This window comes from Syngnathoides biaculeatus, chromosome 16 (assembly GCF_019802595.1).
Source record: "Syngnathoides biaculeatus isolate LvHL_M chromosome 16, ASM1980259v1, whole genome shotgun sequence".
Taxonomy (NCBI): Eukaryota; Metazoa; Chordata; class Actinopteri; order Syngnathiformes; family Syngnathidae; genus Syngnathoides; species Syngnathoides biaculeatus.
In genome coordinates this window covers 3,487,218-3,507,522 of record NC_084655.1, presented here as the reverse complement: position 1 = coordinate 3,507,522, position 20,305 = coordinate 3,487,218, and the positions used below count along the sequence as shown (strand labels likewise).

The following is a 20,305-nucleotide window of genomic DNA, read 5'->3' as shown; positions in this document are numbered from 1 at the left end:
ATGAACATACAGTATAATTGAAGATGTGCTGACTCTTACAGGAACAGGAAAAAAAGGATGGCAAAAGGAATTCAAAAAAAGGGAAGGGAAGGAAAATAATGCAATCATTTTCTAGCCTTAAAATGTAGACTTTGAACTGCATGTATACCTCTCTCTCTAGAGAGAAGAGAGAGAGAGAGAGCGAGAGAGAGAGAGAGAGAGAGAGAGAGAGGAGAGAGAGAGAGAGAGAGAGAGAGAGAGAGAGAGAGAGAAGAGAGAGAGAGAGGAGGAGAGAGAGAGAGGAGAGAGAGAGAGAGAGAGAGAGAGAGAGAGAGAGAGAGAGAGAGAGAGAGAGAGAGAGAGAGAGAGAGAGCTCTCTCTCTCTCTCTCTCTCTCTTCTCTCTCTCTCTCTCTTCTCTCTCTCTCTCTATATATATATATATATATATATATATATATACACACAGTGCCTTGTGAAAGTATTCAGACCCCTTGGACTTTTCAACCTTTCGCCACATTTCAGGCTTCAAACATAAAGATATAAAATTACAATTTTTTGTCAAGAATCAACAAGTGAGACACAATCGTGAAGTGGAACAAAATGTATTGGATATTTTATACTTTTTTAACATAAAAACCTGAAAAGTTGGGGGTGCAATATTATTCAGCCCCTTTACTTTCAGTGCAGCAAACTCACTCCAGAAGTTCAGTGAGGATGTCTGAATGATCCAATGTTGGCTCATAATGATAAATAGAATCCACCTGTGTGTAATCAAGTCTCCCTATTAATGCACCTGCTCTGTGATAGTCTCAGGGCTCTGTCTCAGAGAACATCGTGAAGACAAGGAACACACTAGGCAGGTCTGAGATACTACTGTGGAAAAGTTTAAAGCTGGATTTGTATACAAAAAGATTTCCAAAGCTTTAAACATCTCAAGGAGCACTGTGCAAGCAATCATATTGAAGGAGTATCAGACTACTGCAAATCTACCGAGACCAATGTTTCCTCTACTTTTTTACGTGTCTGAGCAAACACACTAAGGCCGCGAGCGCTCCTTTTGACCACGGTGAACAACAGACGTATACACTGTGGTCAGATCAGTGTCATCCGTTGAAGTTACATGGCTCATTAATAGGTTCAGATTACATTCCCATCAGAACATTCTTAAGAACAATTTTGCTAATTGCTAATTTTTTTGCTAACTCACACTGAAAATGTCAACAAACAAAAAAATACATTACAATACAAATACATACCAAGCCAACTATTAACTATAAATAATGCTAAATAAATAAATAATTATTATTTTTTTAACCCACAATGATATCCCTGTTTGTTTTTCTTGGTGTAAAACTGAATTATTGCTTGCAAAATATCTTTCGCAATGCATGTTGAAAGCTGAATGATGCTCCCAAACAGTTTTAGGGTTAATGTTATGGTGCCTCCTATATTTAAAATACAGAATTAGCTCTTTGGCCAATGTATCGTATGTGCTTTCATCCTCAATCAGGCTGTGCCAAGGGGAAATTTTAACATGATACACCATCTCATCCTGCACTTTCTACTCTTTTTTTACTACTTATTTCCAAAAATATATTGAACTGATTGACTTGACTTGACTTATTACAAAAAATACTTAGTTTTTTGCGACGTTATGATGACAGTGATTTGCAGCGTATTTTGGGAAACGTTAACATGTCATGGAAATCGGGCCCAAGGTAATAGGCAAGGTTTCTTGGTAGTCACGGTGTTGTATGTCATTCCTTTGCACTTAGCCTTTTTTGGTCGAATTAAAAATCGTTCATGTTACCAGAACTGAAAAAATGTCAAGCACACATAACCAGTTTTAATTCTACATGCCAAACTTTGAGAAAACCCCCGCCATAATCCAACCTGTAAACCATGTCCTCCCAGACGTTTTGGGAGTACCAAGATGGCGGCCAACTGGCTTCAACCAATCGACATACCGCTCGATTTGTATGCACTATCCAGTCTTTTTTTTTGTAGATCAGTGGGTGTGACCGAGCAGCAGCTCTTTGTGTGAGGCAGGGTGCTGCCATGTTTTTAAAAAAAAAAAAAAAAAAAAAAAAACACAGGCTGTAGTTCACTGCGCTGGATCTGTTTTCCTCTGCACTGAAAATGTGCAACAAGTGCGCAAATGCGCAGTTGTGCAGCTTAGGGGGAACATTGACCAAGACCCGGCTGTCCCTCTGAACTTTCACCTCGAACAAGAAGAAGACTGATCAGAGATGCAGCCAAGAGGCCCATGATCACTCTTGATGAACCGCAGAGATCTACAGCTGAGGTGGGAGTGTCTGTCCATAGGACAACAATCAGTCATACACTGCACAAATCTGGCCTTTATGAAAGGGTAGCAAGAAGAAAGACAAAGACAATATATCCATAAAAAGTCTCGGTTAAAGTTTGCCACAAGCCATCTGGGAGACACACCAAACGTGGATGAATGTGCTCTGGTCAAATGAAACTATCATGGAACTTTTTGGCCACAATGCGAAATGATATGTTTGGCGTAAAAGCAACACCGCTCATCACCCTGAACACACCATCCCCACTGTCAAACATGGCGGTGGCAGCCTCATGGTTTGGGCCAGCCTTTCCTCAGCAGGGAGAGGGAAGATGGTTAAAATTGAGATGAATGGAGCCAAATACAGGACCATTCTGGAACAGAACCTGTTGGAGTCTGCAAAAGACCAGAAACTGGGATGGAGCTTTATCTTCCAACAGAACAATGATCCAAAACATAAAGCCAAATCTACAATGGAATGGTTCACAAATAAACATATCCAGGTGTTAGAATGGCCAAGTCAAAGTCCAGACCTGAATCCAATCGAGGATCTGTGGGCAGAGCTGAAGACTGCTGTTCACAAACGCTCTCCATCCAACTTCACTGAGCTCGAGCTGTTTTGCTAGGAAGAATGGGCAGATCTGATAGAGACATACCCCAAGTAACTTGCAGCTGTAACTGCACTAAAAGGTGGTGCTACAAAATATTAATGCAAGGGGGCCGAATAATATTGCACGCCTCACTTTTCAGATTTTTATTTGTTAAAAAAAGTTTAAAATATCCAACAGATTTTGTTTCGCTTCACGATTGTGTCCCACTTGTTGATTCTTGACAAAAAATAAAATAATTTTACATCTTTATGTTTAAGGCCTGAAATGTGGCAAAAGGTTGAAAAGTTCAAGGGGCCCGAATACTTTCACAAGGCACTGTATATATATATATATATATATATATATATATATATATATACATACATATATATATATATATATATATATATATATATATATATATATATAGTTGAGATCAGTAGTGCCCCATTGTCACTATACACTGTGTTGACGGTGCTGAAAAGTCTCCTTGTGATTGACGTGCTTGAGCGTATAGTGTGAAACATCCCCATCTATGCTTCAACATGTGCCATTTGACAACTTGTCGGCGAGTGTTCATGTTCACTATGGACATCTCAGAAAGACAACACAGCGAACTTACATAAATATGTATATCTTTTTATCAACTTTTGTTTTAAGGTTAGGTTATGGTTAGGATATAACGTATGTTAGCTACCTCTATGTAGAAGAAGGGGAATTATGAGACCTGGGGATTTCCTAGTAAGTGTCTGCTACATACCCAGAGTTCTCCTGTTAGTAATGCATGCTCATTAAATGTTATGAGACTTTTCAGCATGGGGGAGCGCTCAGACCATCACACCGGCCAAAAATGCTTGATTGGACTCCTTCTTCATCTTGACACCATCCCTCACTGTTGGTGTCCACCAACATGTTTAGGGTTTGCCGCCACGACAGGCACCGACTCCCTACAGCCACAACTCCAGTCGACCAACTCATCAATGGAGGCACAGAACATAACATCGTCCATTCGGACTTAATGTTCCTCTCCTCCCCCGGAACATGAACAAAGTTCTTTCAGACATAGGAGTTGAAATTCCTTCCGACTGGAGAATCTGCCAGCCCTTCCCAGCAGACCCTCACAATACGTTTGGGCCTGCCACTTTGTACGGGCATCTTCCCCCACCATCTGAGCCAACTCACTACCAGGTGGTGATCAGTTGTCATGCTCCGCCCCTCTCTTCATCGGAGTGTCCAAGACATGCAGCCGTAAATCTGATGACATGACAACAAAGTCAATCATCGAACTGCGACTGAGGGTGTCCTGGTGCCAAGTGCACATGTAGGCACTCTTATGCCTTAACATGGTGTTATTATTTTTGGACAATCCATGAAGAGCACAGAAGTCCAGTAACAGAACACCACTTGGGTTCCAATTGGTGTGCCCATTCTTCCCAGTGATGCCCTTCCAGGTCACACTCTCATTGCCCATGTGACCATTTAAATCCCGCAGAAGAATGATGGGGTTCCCAGAGGAAGTGCTCTACAGTACTCCTTCTCAGGACTCCAACAAGGGTAGGTGCTCTGAACTATTTTCTGCCGCACTGGCACAAACAACAGTCAGGACCTGTCCCACCACCCAAAAGCGGAGAGAGGCTACTATCTCATCTGCCGGGATGAACCCCAATGTACAGGTACTGAGCCGGTTCGCAATAAGTATACCCACACCTGCTCCCCGCTTCTCACCGTGGGCAACTCCAGAGTGGAACAGACTCCAACTCCTCTCAAAAGGACTGGTACCAGAGCCCAAGCATAGAGGCGAGTCCGACTATATCTAGTCGAAAATTCTGGACCTCACACACCAGCTCAGGCTCCTTCTCTGCCAGAGAGGTGATATTCCATGTCCCTAGAGCTAGTTTCTGTAGCCGAGGATCAGATCGCCAAGGTCCCTGCCTTCGGCTACCGCCTAGCTCACATTGCAATGATGTCTATGGTCCCTCTCACAGTTGGTGAGCCCATGGGAACGGGGGCGCTAGTTACCCTTTTGGGTTGTACCCGGCCAAGTCCATGGGTGGAGCCCCAGCCACCAGGCCCTCGCTCGCCTTCAAACCCCACCTCCAGGCCTAGCTCCAGAGGGGAGGCCCAGTGACCCGCATCCAGGCAAGGAAAACCCGAATCCATTTCTGTCTACCATCATGGGGGTCTTTAGGACATGCTTTGTCTGGACCCTCACCGAAAACCTGTTTGCCATGGCTGACCCTATCGGGGGCATGAAGTCTCAGACAACTTTGCTCCTCGGATCATCAGGAGACACAAACGGCTCCACAACGATAAAGTGACGGCTCAAGGAAAGGATTATTAACGATAATTTATAATAATCTAATGACGTTCTAAATGTAGATCAGTGCTTTTGATACTGTTTAGGCCAGCACGGAAGGCTCTGAAGTCTTTACTGGACAATGCAAACTATGTGGGCATGGATGGTTTATACATGTATTGTGGACTTCAACATAGTCACATATGACTTGGTAGCAAGTCTATAAATGTATTCAATACACATGGTCACTTGTCCCTTTTAATTTACTTTCCATTTAGCGGAATTATTTCCAGACATCAACTGTACTGATAACAGGACACTAATAGAAGCAGGAGCAGAGCCCTGCATGAACACTTATGCCAACTGGCTAGTTATCCTCCTCCAGACTGTTTATCTACTGGTGACCAACATACTGCTCATCAATCTCCTTATTGCCATGTTCAGGTACACACTTTATATTTCATTTCAAACGGATTAGTATAGATCACTGAGGTCTAAATTTCCTTTTCTTCATTTCCCAGTTACACTTTCAACGAAGTTCAGGAGCGCAGTGATATCCACTGGAAGTTTCAGCGTTACAGCCTAATCGTGGAATACCACTCGAGGCCTTGTCTGGCACCACCATTGATCATCATTTCACATCTTAATGTCTTTATCAAGAGATGTATATGCCGCGTTCCCTCAGAAAAGAGAAAACACTTTGGTGAGAACTACACAAAAGTCATTTTGAAAACAAAATAATTGCAGATCATTACTCTAAGTTGCCCCCAATGAACTTGCAACTAAAATATTAGGTACACCTATACATAATGTATGTTGTGCAGTTGACGGTACTGCACTTAAAACACAGCCACAGCAATATTGTTAAGTTAGAATGACAGGGACAAGGCAAAATCAGCATTATTTTTCTATTTTAAAGGTAGAACGGCAATTTTTCCGTTTTTTAATGAGTTAACTTTGTTTTACCATGGTTACCTCTCTAGTACATCAAACAGTGTGTTTCCAATCATTTTAATTTTTGTCTTAACCTCAGGTATGGATGCTTGAAAGTTTAAACTAGCTTGAAACTACCAGACTGACAATAAAGCCATCATAATCTATTCCCAGGTGGCACGGTGTATCAGCTGGTAAAGCGTTGGCCTCACAGTTCTGATGACCCGGGTTCGATCCTGGCCCTGCCTTGTGTGGAGTTTACTTGTTCTCCCCGTGCCTGTGTGGGTTTTCTTCGGGCGCTCCGGTTTCCTCCCACATTCTAAAAACATGCAACATTAATTGGACACTCTAAATTGCCCCTAGGTGTGATTCTGAGTGCGGCTGTTTGTCTCCATGTGCCCTGCGATTGGCTGGCAATCAGTTCAGGGTGTACCCTGCCTCCTACCCGTTGACAGCTGGGATAGGCTCCAGCCCTCCCCGTCACCCTTGTGAGGATAACCGGCAAAGAAAATGGATGGATGGAATTTATTCCCACACATACAATATTTAACATTTAACATTGATGCCTTTGAGTAAGAAAAAAATGGTTTCTGAATGTTACTTTTTTGTTGCTGGCATGGTTTAATTTGAGCATGAAGTGAACTTTGTATTTGTGCTCTGCTTCTAGTTTTCACATCTCATCAACGTGGCACCCACCTTAGTTGGCAGGCAGCAAACAGGCAGCTAATGATTATAAAAGCAAAGAAGCCATGTTTATATAAATGTCCCTGAATTTTTATCATTAGTCAAACTAAGGTAAAATTATTTTGCTGAAAAAATATTGTATTACCATTGTACTGGTAATATACTGTACTGTCTATATCTTTCTGAGCAGAAAACCTCTGAATAAGCTTGGGACTCACAAACCGTATCTGGCCATCAATCAACTCTTGGACTGAGGTTTCTCTCTTCACTTTTCATTTTCTGTGGGTACTTTCTGTTTCCTTCCATACCCCAAAACCATGAATGTTAAATTCATTGATGACTCAAAGTACGATATTGAAGGAAGACAAGACAAGATTAACTTGTGCTCGTGAGGAGAACATAGGGTGTGTGTACAGTTACCCATTCTGGCCACATCTCTACAACTGCTCCTTTTTATTTCCTGAGGGCGGTCTGCAACATAACAAACACAGCAAACATGATAAACAAAGCAACCATAAGCAACTGTGACAAAGAAAGCAAACGCGTGACGTCTTCTCCTGTAGAGCGCAGAATGTTCCCAACGCACCCATGTGATGTCCCTTCCATCTCACCGTTGTGACTTCCTCTTCGTCCCACGCAATGTACCTCTCTTTATTGCATCACATTGTCTAAGCACATATAGCATCAAGCATTAAAAGCAAAACAAGTGAGCAAATATGAGATAACTTTATGTACAATTAATCCAACGGTGCTTACTGTGTAACTTGAGTTTTTTATCTTTGAGAAAAACATGGTGTTGTCTTTGTTTTTCCTTCTGCTTCAAAATTCCCCTGTACAAGGACATAACTCCGTCAACACAATTGCTAAACTGGACAGCTCTTACCATATTGTAGAACGCTTCTGTGGCCGTATCGCTTTTGAAATTTTTCACACCAACCTTTGCTTGTTGAAAAGCCTCATCCTCCTTGCACCTTGAAGTTCGTCAGCACTCTCATCACCCTTTCTATCATTGTCACCAGGCCATTTTTCTGTAATCCACTGTCCACAAACCTAATGCAGCTTCCATTCAAACAATCCTCTTGTTTTGGAGTCATCGCTTCCTTATTAACAGTTATTGAAGCAGTTTTATGGATGTTTACCACATCCTTCTTTATGTAGTGGATGTGGCATTTCAAATATATACTGACAAAAAAAAAATAGCCACTTAATAAACACTTTGTTGCTAAATATGTGCCAATGACAGAATTGTATTCCTATGCGTTTAATGTGACTTCTGTTTTTGGAAATCACTGTACAGCTTCTGAAAATTGGGTATGCAAAATGTTAACTTTCATCTTGACACGTGACTGCAAGCTCTTGTCTATGAGGCAATTCCGTTACAGTATTTGGATTTAATGTACTTCATTATAGAAAATGTGCTTGTACAGGCATGTTGATCCAAGGTGGCTAATACTCCAAATGTATGTTTCTTCCTGCTTCTATAACTGTCAGGAAGAGCATTCCATGTTTCAAACACAAGTTTCTCAGGTTTCAGGCTTTCAATATCGCTCTGTTTTTGGCTTTAGGCAAGCTAGGGTTTCTGCTGAGTGACTTTTTCACTCCCAACTCGGCTGCAGATGTAGCATGCCTTCCCTGGAAATATCTTTCCACATTATTGTTTTTATTATTGGACAACTTCTCATTACAAAGTAGACACGCAGGCAAACCTTCCGCGTTAGCAGTGAAAGCAAATGATTTGGTCCAAGTATTGATGAATCCGCTGTTCTCCTCAGCTATCGTTCTTTTTTCCCCTTTGCAATCCATGACCGATCACACACTCGTCGGTTTATTTGCGACAGGGACCTGCCATGCCAATCTCAAAGAAGCCTCCTTCGCAAGCTATGACGCAAATATTTGTTGACAGAAATGTTGACATTTAATATTTATTCCACATATTTTTACAGCATTGGAAAACGTTAAGAATGTCATGTTTGTCCTTCTACAGAAATCACATTAAAACAAAAACATTCCCCCCCGCCCCCATCTTTTTCCATTTTCATAGATTTTTGAGAAAAGCTCCAGGGAGCCACTAGGGCGGTGCTAAAGAGCCATGCGTTGCGGACCTCTGACCTAGACTAACCTCCTTCCCCTGCTATATTCCAGTGGTTTATTGTTCCATTCTCCTCTCAGTTTTGGAGTTGCAGGGAATTAAGGCCAGCCAACTTAACATGTGGGAGGCAATCCAGAAAGAGAACCTCCTCTCTGCACAGAATAAGCGGCAAAGAGAGAGTGACACAGAGCGGCTTAAAACTACATCTGTCAAGTAAGTACTTCACTTATGATTGCTAAATTGGATTGATATAAATATGAATATACAAGATGTGATTTATTATCGTTTCACATTGTGAGAACAATAATTACAGTCCATTTTTGGCTTGCAACTTGACCATGCAATTAGCAAGTTGGGGCAATTTTAAGTCAAGAGACCACTGACTTAAACAACATTTGGGAATGGCACTATATTGAATACAGGATTAAAGTCATTCAGTCAAATCCCTCCCCCTGGCCACAGAGAAACTGACCCTTTCATATCAGATGGCATTGTCATGTTTGCCAGAGCTATGGGCCTGAGCGCGAGAGATGCAAAGAGTTATTTTGAACGCAAAGTTGGTATGTTATGTTTAATGTAAATTAAAATGGAATAAGATGTATTTGCAAATCCTTTTGGAACATATTCAATTGGGTAAATTGGAAAGACATTTGATGTTCGAACTGATGATTGTTATTGTTATTATGTTTTTGTTACAAAAAAATCAATTATTTTATGAGGAAATGTGAGGAATACTCACAAACAACTCTGAGAGGTACTGTATTCCAAAGGTTACCAGAGTCATCGGAAACAGGTTAGCGTCATAATTGGGTTTAAAAGGAGCATCCCTGGAAGGCTCAGTTGTTCATAAGAAAGGAGGAGGCAAGGTTCACCACTTTAACAACTGTGAGAACAAATTGTGAAGCAGTTTGACAACATTTCTTAATGTACAATTGCAAGGAATTTAGGTATTTCATCTGATAACATTTCTCAATGTACAATTGCAAGGAATTTAGGGATTTCATCATCTACAGGCAATGATATCATCAAAAGATTCTGAGAATTAAATTTAAATTAAAAATCTCTGCATGTAAGCAGTCAGCCCGCAAACCAACATTGAATGCCTATGACATTCGATCCCCCAGGCAGGACTGCATTAAAAAATCACCATCATTGTGAAAAAGGATATTGCCACATGGGCTTAGAAACACTTCAGAAAACCATCCAGCCATGTATTCTCAACAACTTATTCTATTCAGGGTCACTGGATCCAATCCCATCTGACTTTGAGCAAAAGGCACATAACACCAGAACGCATCACCAGTCATTCACTAGGCACATATTGACATGGACAAGGATTTGCACTCACATTCACACCATCACATATTGGGAACTGAAACCATGCTGAATGGACCATAGTCAAGCAAGTGTACTACTACATCATCACTTTTAATGCTGAAAGGTACATACATATATTTTTAGCAACATGCTGCCGTCCAGACAATGTCTTTTTTAAGGACATTCCTGCTTATTTCAGCAAGGCAAAGCTAAGGCACATTCTGTGTGTGTTGAAGGATGAAAGGAGTGTGAGTGCTAAAATGAGCTGCCAGCAAACCAGACCTGTCTCCCAAAGACAATGTGTGGGGTATCCGAGAGTTCAAAATACATTGATCAACATAAAAGTTAAGCATTGAACAATAATAGGAAAGAATTCCAACAATTAAGCACAATGACTAGTGTCCTCAGTTCTCAAACACTGAGTGTTGTAAAGGGAAAGATGATGTAACACAGGAGTGAACATGCCCCTGTCCCAGCTTTTTTGTAACATGTTGCAGGCATCAAATTAAAAACTACGAGGTTGAACTCTGACAATTTACAAAAAAAAACAATAACATTCATTAGTTTCAACATTAAATGCGCCGGATTTGGAGTTATTCAAATCAAAATTAGAGCATTATAAAGGCCTGTTTCAATCAAAAAAGTATTTATTGCCAATGTTGTCATATTTGGCTTTGATCAAAAAATTATTTATGGCATATCCTGCTCATATCAAAATGATTTATGGCCTATGACATATCCGGCTCATATAGAAATGATTGATTGTCAATCGAGGTCATCCCGTATCACGCAGCCGGCAGATGTTTTGTTGAATTTGACTTGGAGGGACACATGCCAGTTGACGTCACATCCGTTGATGAGTAACATCCTGTGACAACAAAATGGCGTTGCATTAGTTGAAAACAAGGTGAGCTCATTTTTTCCGATATTGTTGGGGTGTGACGTCATATCCAGGGATGTCTGTTTTAACAAAGGAAAATGATGAGTTATCATCTATCCATCAATCCATTTTCTACCGCTTCTACAGGTCAGGTCGCAGGGGAAGTAGTTTCAGCAGGGATACCCAGACTTCCCTTTCCCCAGCCACTTCTTCCATCTCTTCCAGAGGGATCCCGAGGCATTTCCAGGTCAGCCGAAAAACAAAGTCTCTCCGGCGTGTCCTGGGTCATCCCCGGGGTCTCATTCCGGTGGGACATGCCCGGAACACCTAACCAGGGAGGCGTCCTGGAGGCATCCGACTCAGATGCCACATCCACCTCATCTGGCTCCGCTCAATGCGGAGGAGCAGCGTCTCGACACTGAGCCCCTCCCAGATGACCAAGCTTCTCACCCTATCTCTAAGGGAGTGCCCGGTCACCCTGACGAGGAAAATCATTTCGGCCGCTTGTATCCAGGATCTTGTTCTTTCGGTCACGACCCACACCTTGTGGCAGTAGGTAAGGGTAGGAACGTAGAGTGACTAGTAAATTGAGAGCTTTGCCTTTGGACTTAGGTCCCTCTTCACCACAACAGACCGATACAAAGTCCATATCACTGCAGACACTGCACCACTGTTGATCTCCCGCTCCATTCTTCCCTCACTTGTGAACAAGACCCCAATATACTTGAACTTCTCCACTTGGGGCGGGATCTCATCCTCGACCCGGAGAGGGCACGCCACCCTTTTTTGACTGAGGACCATGGTCTCAGATTTGGCCAGCCGCTTCATACTCAGCTGCAAACTGCTCCAGTGAGCGTTGGAGATCACGTCTTGATGAAGCCAACAGAACCACATCATCTGCAAAGACCAGAGATGCCATGCTGAGGCTACCAAACCGGACACCCTGTAGGCCTCGTCTGCGCCTAGGAATTCTGTCCATAAAAGTTGTGAACAAAATCACATGTAGACTGGTTGGGCGAACTTCCATGCACCTTAGAGGATCCTGCCGAGGGTATAGAGCTGGTCCACTGTTCCACGGCCAGGATGAAAACCACATTGCTCCTCCTGGATCTGAGATTTGACTTCCCAATGGACCCTCCTCTCCGCCACCCCTGAATAGACCCTACCAAGGGAGGCCGAGGAGTGTGACCCCCCTATAGTTGGAACACACCCTCCAGTCCCCCTTCTTGAAAAGGGGGACCACCACCCCAGTCTCCCAATTAAGAGCCACTGTCCCCAATGTCCATGCGATGTTTCATAGGCATGAGAAGCAGGACATCCCCATAACATCCAAATCCTTTAAGAACTCTGGGCGAATCTCATCCACCCCTGGGGCCCTCTCACCAAGGAACTTTTTAACCACCTCGGTGACCTCAACCCCAGAGATAGAAGAGCCCACCTCAGAGCATCTAGACTCGGCTTCCTCGTGGGAAGGCGTGTTGGTGGAATTGAGGAGGCCTTCGAACTATTCTCCCCACGACTCACAACATCCCGAGTTGAGGTCAGCAGCACCCCGTCCCCAATATACACAGTGTTGACGGTGTACTGCTTCCCCTCTCCTAAGACGGTGGACCAGAAGTTCCTCGAAGCCGTCCTGAAGTCGTTCTCCATGGCCTCACCAAACCCCTCCCACGCCCGGGTTTTTGCCTCACCGACCATCGAAGCCGCATTCCGCTTGGCCAGCCAATACCTATCAGCTGCCTCGGGATTCCCACAGGCCAGAAATGCCCAATAGGACTCCTTCAGCTTGACAGCATCCCTTACTGTTGGTGTCCACCAATGTGTTCGTGGGTTGCCACCATGACAGGCACAGATCACCTTACAGCCACAGCTCCGGTCGGCCGCCTCAGCAATGGAGGCGCGAAACATCGTCCACTCTGATTCAATGTCCTTTGCCTCCTCTGGGATGTGAGCAAAGTTCTTTCGGAGGTGGGAGTTGAAATTCCTTCTGACAGGGGAATCTGCCAGCAGTTCCCAGCAGACCCTCACAATACGGTCTGCTACGTCGGACCGGCATCTTTCCCCACCAGCGGAGCCAACTCACCACCAGGTGGTGATCAATTGACAGCTCTGCCCCTCTCTTCACCCGAGTGTCCAAGACATGCGGTCGCAAGTCCGATGACACAACTACAAACTCGATCATTGAACTGTGGGCTAGGGTGTCCTGGTGCCAGATACACCCCTCTGCCTGAACATGGTGTTCGTTATGGGCAATCCGTGATGAGCACAGAAGTCCAATAATAGAACACCACTCGGGTTGTGATCGGGGTTGGGGGGGTGTTCTTCCCTATCATGCCTTTCCAGGTCTCACTGTCATTGACCACGTGAGCATTGAAGTCCCCACCAGAAAGATGGAGTCTCCAGAAGGAGCGCTCTTTCGCGCTCCATCTAAGGACTCCAAAAAGAGTGGGTAATTCCATGTCCCTAGAGCTAGTTTCTGCAGCTGGGGATTGGATTGCCAAGGTAAAACTTTGGCCGCCGCCCAGCTCACATTACACCCGACCCCTATGACCCCCTCAAAGGTGATGAGCCCATGGGAAGGCAGACCCAGGTTACCCTTTCAGGCTGTGCCCAACCAAGCCCCATCGGTGCAGGCCCAGCCACCAGGTGCTCGCTTTCAAGCCCAACCTCCTGGCCTAGCTCCAGAGGGGAGCCCCGGAGACCCACGTCCTGGCAAGGAAAACCAAGATCCAATTTTTGTACCCATCAAAGGAGTTTTGGAGTCGTACTTTGTCAGGTCACTCACCTAGGACCTTTTTGCCATGGGTGACCCTACTAGGGGCATGATGCCCCAGACAACTTAGGTGCTCGGATCATCGGGACACACAAACCCTTCCACCACGATAAGGTGACGGCTCAAGGAGGGGATGGGGGTGGGGGTTATCATTTAGTTTAGAAAAATGATCAGTTGCAGTCATACCTGTGATTAGATTGCTTTCTAACCCTGTCCCGCGTCAATGGTGCTTGTAAGGTCCTCCCGTAGGAGCACTGAAGTGTTAAGGAGTGGTCACACAGTGGGGTGGTGTGAAAGGCAATGGGTGGTCCATCAGTATTATCCTTATGGGGGTAGATCAGCAATATATTCCCACAGGACCAACGTCTCAAAGCTCTTATAACACCGATGTGGAGGTGGCAACACTCAAAATCCTAAATATGGCACATGTGCGCTGAAAATTTTAAAAACATGTCTGAAAACCTCATTACGGCAGTTAATATCTGAAAACATCAACAACAGCTTTCTCTAGATCCACAAAGACACAATGTAGCTCCTTCTGAACTTCTTTGTACTTTTCCACCAGCATCCTCAAGGCAAATAATGCATCTGTGGTACTCTTTCTAGGCATGAAACCATACTGTTGCTCGCAGATACTTATTTCTGTCCTGAGTCTAGTCTACACTACTCTTCACACTTGCCTCTTCTACTCTTCCTTCTCTCTCATTTTCTTCATTCATCAACTTCTCGAAGTATTCTTTCCATCTATTTAGCACACTACTGGCACCAGTCAACACGTTTTTATCTCTATCCTTAATCACCCTTACCTGCTGCACATCCTTCCCATCTCTATCCCTCTGTCTGGCCAATCTGTACAGATCCTTTTCTTCTTCTTTCGTGTCCAACCTGGTGTACATGTCGTCATATACCTCTTGTTTAGCCTTTGCTACCTCTGCCTTTGCCATTCATCCCATCTCAATGTACTCCTTTCGCCTCTCCTCAGTCCTCTCAGTGTCCCACTTGTTCTTCGCTAATCTCTTTCCTTGTATGACTTCCTGTATTTTGGGGTTCCACCACCAAGTCTCCTTCTCCCCTTTCCTAGTTGAAGACACACCAAGTACTCTCCTGCCTGTCTCTCTGATCACCTTGGCTATAGTCGTCCAGTCTTCCGGTAGCTTCTGCTGTCCATCGAGAGCCTGTGTCACCTCTTTCCAAAAGGCCGCACAACATTCTTCCTTTTTCAGCTTCCACCACATGGTTCTCTGCTCTACCTTTGTCTTCTTAAATCGTCCTACCCACCACCAGAGTCATCCTACACACCACCATCCTATGCTGTCGAGCTACACTCTCCCCTCCCAATACTTTACAGTCAGTAACGTCCTTCAGATTACATCATCTGCACAAACAATAATCCACCTGCGTTCTTCTACCTCCACTCTTGTAGGGCACTATATGTTCCTCCCTCTTCTGGAAATAAGTGTTCACTACAGCCATCTCCATCCTTTTTACAAAATCCACCACCATCTGTCCCTCAAAGTTCCTTTCCTGGATGCCGTACTTACCCATCACTTCTTCATCGCTGCTGTTTCCTTTACCAATATGTCCATTACAATCTGCACCAATCACAAATCTCCCGCTGTCTGGGATGCTCAGAACTAATTCATCTAGGTCCTCCCAGAATTTCTCTTTCAACTCTAGGTCACATTCTACCTATGGGGCATAGCCGCTAACCACATTATACATAGCACCCTCAATTTCAAATTTTAGTCTCATCACTCGATCTGATACTCTTTTCACCTCCAAGACATTGTTAGCCAGGTCCTCCTTTAAAATAACCCCTACTACATTCCTCTTCCCATCTACTCTGTGGTAGAATAATTTAAACCCTGCTCCTAAACTTCTAGCCTTAATACCTTTCCACCTGCTCTCTTGGATACACAATATATCAACCTTTCTTCTAATCATCATGTCAACCAACTCCTGAGCTTTTCCTGTCGCAGTCCCAACATTCAAAGTCCCTAGACTCAGTTGTAGGCTCTGTGCAATCCTCTTTTTTTTCTGACGACGAATCCTGTTTCTTCCTCGTCTTTGTCTTCAACCCACAGTTGCTGAATTTCCACCAAGGTTCGCTTCGCAAAGCTGGGGGCGGGCGTTATTAAGCCAGGCCACAACCGATCCGGTATGGTATTCTTTAGATGAATGCTCATATTTGTTTGGCACAGTTTTTATGCCGGATGCCCTTCCTAACGCAACCCTTTGTATTTATCAGGGCTTAGGACCGGGCAATAAATTGCACTGGTTTGTGCCCCCATAGGGCTGCATTATAATCATTTCACCTACTGAACTAAAAAAAAAAAAAAAAAAGAAAAAGTAATAAGCTATGTGAGAAGCAGCATGATTATCGAAACCTGCGTGTCTATTGTACAGGGTTCAGGCTTTGGTTGTTCCCACAAATTAAGGATGTATTTCCGAAGGATTCAACAACCTCCAGCAGAAACACTACAATGGAGTTCGATTCTGAACTCTACTGGAGACCATTGCACCTGGGGGGGACAGATTGTATCATGAAACGGCAGAGCTTCATTTCTACAAGAAGGATCAAGATGGCGAAAACGCAATTCCGGCAAACTTAGGTATGCTGAATTCCAATGAGTGTGGTGTCTCGAATATCATTATTCACCAAGTCATCAGGAAAACATGGGCAAATAGTTCCATCATTTGGAAATCAAGATCTTCACCATGCAGGGAAGGGTTTTTCAATGTTAAAATAAAATCAAACAAAGAGAAGGCGGAAGGTAAATGTGTGGATCGATTTGATTTAGACATTTCTATATCATTGTTCAATAGACAATGTGGATTGTTTTTCAACATACTCAGGCTAAATCTGACTGACTGGTCTGATAAAATAGACCCGGTCTCTGAAGAAATTACCAACCATTTTACAACCAGCTACCAATGGATGTCCATGAGGTGGGTCTTATCTTTTCCATAATCCCCCCACTCCAACCTCACTTCATGTATTGTAAAAACAAGGGATTCATCTGATCACACAGATAATAAACCCCCAGAAACCCTGACTGAGACATGGTTGACTTCTTTTTTGCGAGATCAACAATGAAGATGCCTAATTTAGCAACTGAGTGGCAACCCTTCAGTGTGAGAGGACAGCGTGGAAAGTGTTATGCAGAAATGCCGCGCATGAGAATCTCTACAAGTTCTCAAATTCCCTACAATGATCCCACCATTATACAGTCCAGTCCTGAGAAGTCTGACTGCGATGAAGAGGCTACCCAAGCTCTCCTTAACCCGACAGGTGATGACTGTGACTGTCTGTGTAAAGAACTCTGGATTGGAGTTGTTCCAAATAGCTAAAATGAACCTTCTTGCAGGGTTGGTTCTCATGCAAGCCACAAATATATTAGGGGAGTTAGAGGGGGGCGTGGCATCGTTCTTTGGGTGACAGTACTGCACCATGACTATATTTTCATTGATAAAGTTGAAGTATTTGCTCTCGTACAGACCTGAAAACATGAATTGGGGGGAAAAAAGTCTCTGGTTTGGTCACAAAGTCAGTCTGATTCAGATTGTCCCTTTGCCCAAACTTCCCCCACAGGCATTGAGGCATAATTCATCCATTTGCCTTTTGCCAGGGTTGATCTTGACATTATTAGAGGTCAATTGAATACCTTGATGCACCAGGTAGTCATTGATGTATTTCTCCCTACTGGCCTGATCAGTCATGTTAGCAGGAAAGCCTGAAGCTTCTTTTTTTTCTCCTTGAGGAATGTGTTCATGTATTGTTTGAAAATATCAGTGCTCACCAACTCACTCAAATGCCACACTTCTGTATTACCACCCAACTTCTAACCTAATTGGAGAGCCTTGTTGAATTCTTTTTTGTTAAATTCTGAGTGTTACCAACATAGTGTGAACGCTAATTTACCTTTAGTTGTTTTGTGAGGAAACACCGGGGAAAAAGAGGCCTCGAGGTGATAGACCAGTCTGAAGTATTTTTGAAGGTTATCAAAGTTGTAAATAATTATGGGATGTCCCAAGGGATATGGAGAAATGCTGTTGACATAAGGATACAGAGATGTCACATCGACATAGAATACACGTTCATCTGGTGTGGCTGTTTAACGTAATGTAAATGCATTCATTCTCTAATGTGACCAATGAAACTGATCACATCACCAACACATTTAAAAATTCACTTGAACAAATTGTACAATCAAACTCAGAGGTCATATCTGACACTCGCCTAGAACTAGTAGTACAGAGTGTAACAGATCAACGTGGAGGTGGTTCTAAATGCAAATTATCTGAACTAAAGAAATGAGAAATAGTCAAAAGGGAAAAAACTTCTATACATACCTTTTAATACGGATGATAAAATGTGTTCTGCAACAGTGATTACCTATTTAAAAGATAATATGTACGTTGACAACAATGAATGTCCAAAGAGCGCTGGATTATCAAAGCAGAGTGAGTCTGAGACAGTTGTAGGATTTAGCGACATTCACAAATTCAAAAGACTTCTACAAGGTATAATTTCAGTCCTTTAAAGAAAATAGTGGTCAACCATTTTGAGACCGACTACCACAAATCTGAAAACGCCTTGATGCATCTTTTGTCAAAAGAAATCACTATTATGGAATCATATCACTATCATCTGATAGGACCTGTTACTTTGGTGGCTGGTTGTAAATTTTACACATGGAGGCAAAGGATATGAATACATGCGTTAATGCACGGCGCACGCACAAACACGCACACACGCTCACACCTGCACTCACACGCACACAAACTTGAGACACTTTGCTTGTGAGGTTAAAAAAAAAACTTCCTGAAACTAAAATTTACACTCTGGAGTGTATCCTCAGGATCAGCTTTATTCCCCAAGTATGGAACAACAGAAAAGGAATTTGTCTCTGATAGTTGGTGGTGTCCATGTTGAGTACAAACAACAGGAAAACTAACAAGAACAAAGAACAATAAAGAGTCAATTGACAGGGAACTTTTTTTCTTATAAGAACACTGTTCTCACAACTTACAGTTGTGGAAAGATGCAGAGTCTTCTTCCATTTAGAGCAGTTAGAGTGCCCATTAAAGTCCTGACAATGGCAATTGTGCAAAATGTGTCAATGTAAATGCCTGCCCAGACAGTCACAGGTTTTTATCTTGGGTAATGAGAATGTAGAGCTAAAACATGGGACTACCATATAAACTCTGTATCTTCACAAGATACACAAAAAAATTGTTTCTAATACGTTTGAATATTTTATAATGCAGTTAGAGCAGACTTCGAGGGTTTGGACATGTCCAGAGGCAAGAGAGTGAGTATATCGGTAGAGGGGTGCTGAGGATGGAGCTGACAGGCAAAAGAGAACAAAGAAAAGCTAGATGGATGTTGTAAGGGAGGACATGAGGATTGTGGGCGTTAGAGAGGAAGATGCACAAGATAGGCTTAGATGGAAAAAGATGACACGCTGTGGCGACCCCACCGGGACAAGACGAAGGGAAAAGAAGTTGCATATGACCAGTAGCATGAGAGGGGGGGAAACACACACGTGCACACACACAGGCAAGCACCCCCCCCCACACACACACACACACACACCCTTTCCCATACCCATCCTTGTTTTGATAAGAGCTTTTGAGATGTTGGTCTTGTAATGGTGATATGTTAAGACCCCAGATGTAACGTTAGCTACAATGGTGTTTTCAGATGTTTTTTCGTGCCGTAATGAGGTTTTAAGGCATGTATTTGAAATATTGACATATTTATGATTCAGAGTGTCGCCACCTTTGCATCTGTGTTTTGATAAGAGTCTTCATACGGAAACAAAGCTCTTGTGGGAATACATTGCAGATATGCCTTCATGAGGATAATTTTGATGGGTTGCCCATTGCCTTTCGCACCACCCCACTGTGTGAACATCCCCTAACACTTCAAAGCGGGACAGGGTCAGAAAGCAACCTAGCCACAGGTATGAGTGCAAATGATCATTTTTCTTAACTAGATGATCTTCTTCTTTTCCTTTCGCCTTGTCCCGTTAGGGGTCGCCACAGCGTGTCATCTTTTGCCATCTTAGCCTATCTCCTGCATCTTCCTCTCTAACACCAACTGCCCTCATGTCTTCCCTCACCACATCCATAAACCTTCTCTTTGGTCTTCCTCTCGCTCTTTTGCCTGGGAGCTCCATCCTCAGCATCCTTCTACCAATATACTCACTCTCTCGCCTCTGAACATGTCCAAACCATCGAAGTCTGCTCTCTCGAATCTTGTCTCCAAAACATCCAGCTTTGGCTGTCCTCGAATGAGCTCATTTCTAATTCTATCCAACCTGGTCACTCCGAGCGAGAACCTCAGCATCTTCATTTCTGCCACCTCCAGTTCAGCTTCTGTTGTTTCTTCAGTGCCACCGTCTCTAATCCGTACATCATGGCCGGCCTCACCACTGTTTTGTAAACTTTGC

General features: G+C 43.4%; 1 protein-coding gene across 1 annotated transcript in view; it reads left to right on the top strand.

The window, feature by feature from the left end:
• The window catches only part of trpm4a (transient receptor potential cation channel, subfamily M, member 4a), an 84,128-nt gene that overhangs the window by 56,343 nt on the left and 7,480 nt on the right, over positions 1-20,305 (top strand). Inside the window, exons 23-25 of the mRNA XM_061846479.1 lie at positions 5,450-5,615; positions 5,693-5,874; positions 8,958-9,090. Coding sequence (XP_061702463.1) covers positions 5,450-5,615; positions 5,693-5,874; positions 8,958-9,090 — 481 coding nt within the window. The remainder of the gene's footprint in view (positions 1-5,449; positions 5,616-5,692; positions 5,875-8,957; positions 9,091-20,305) is intronic.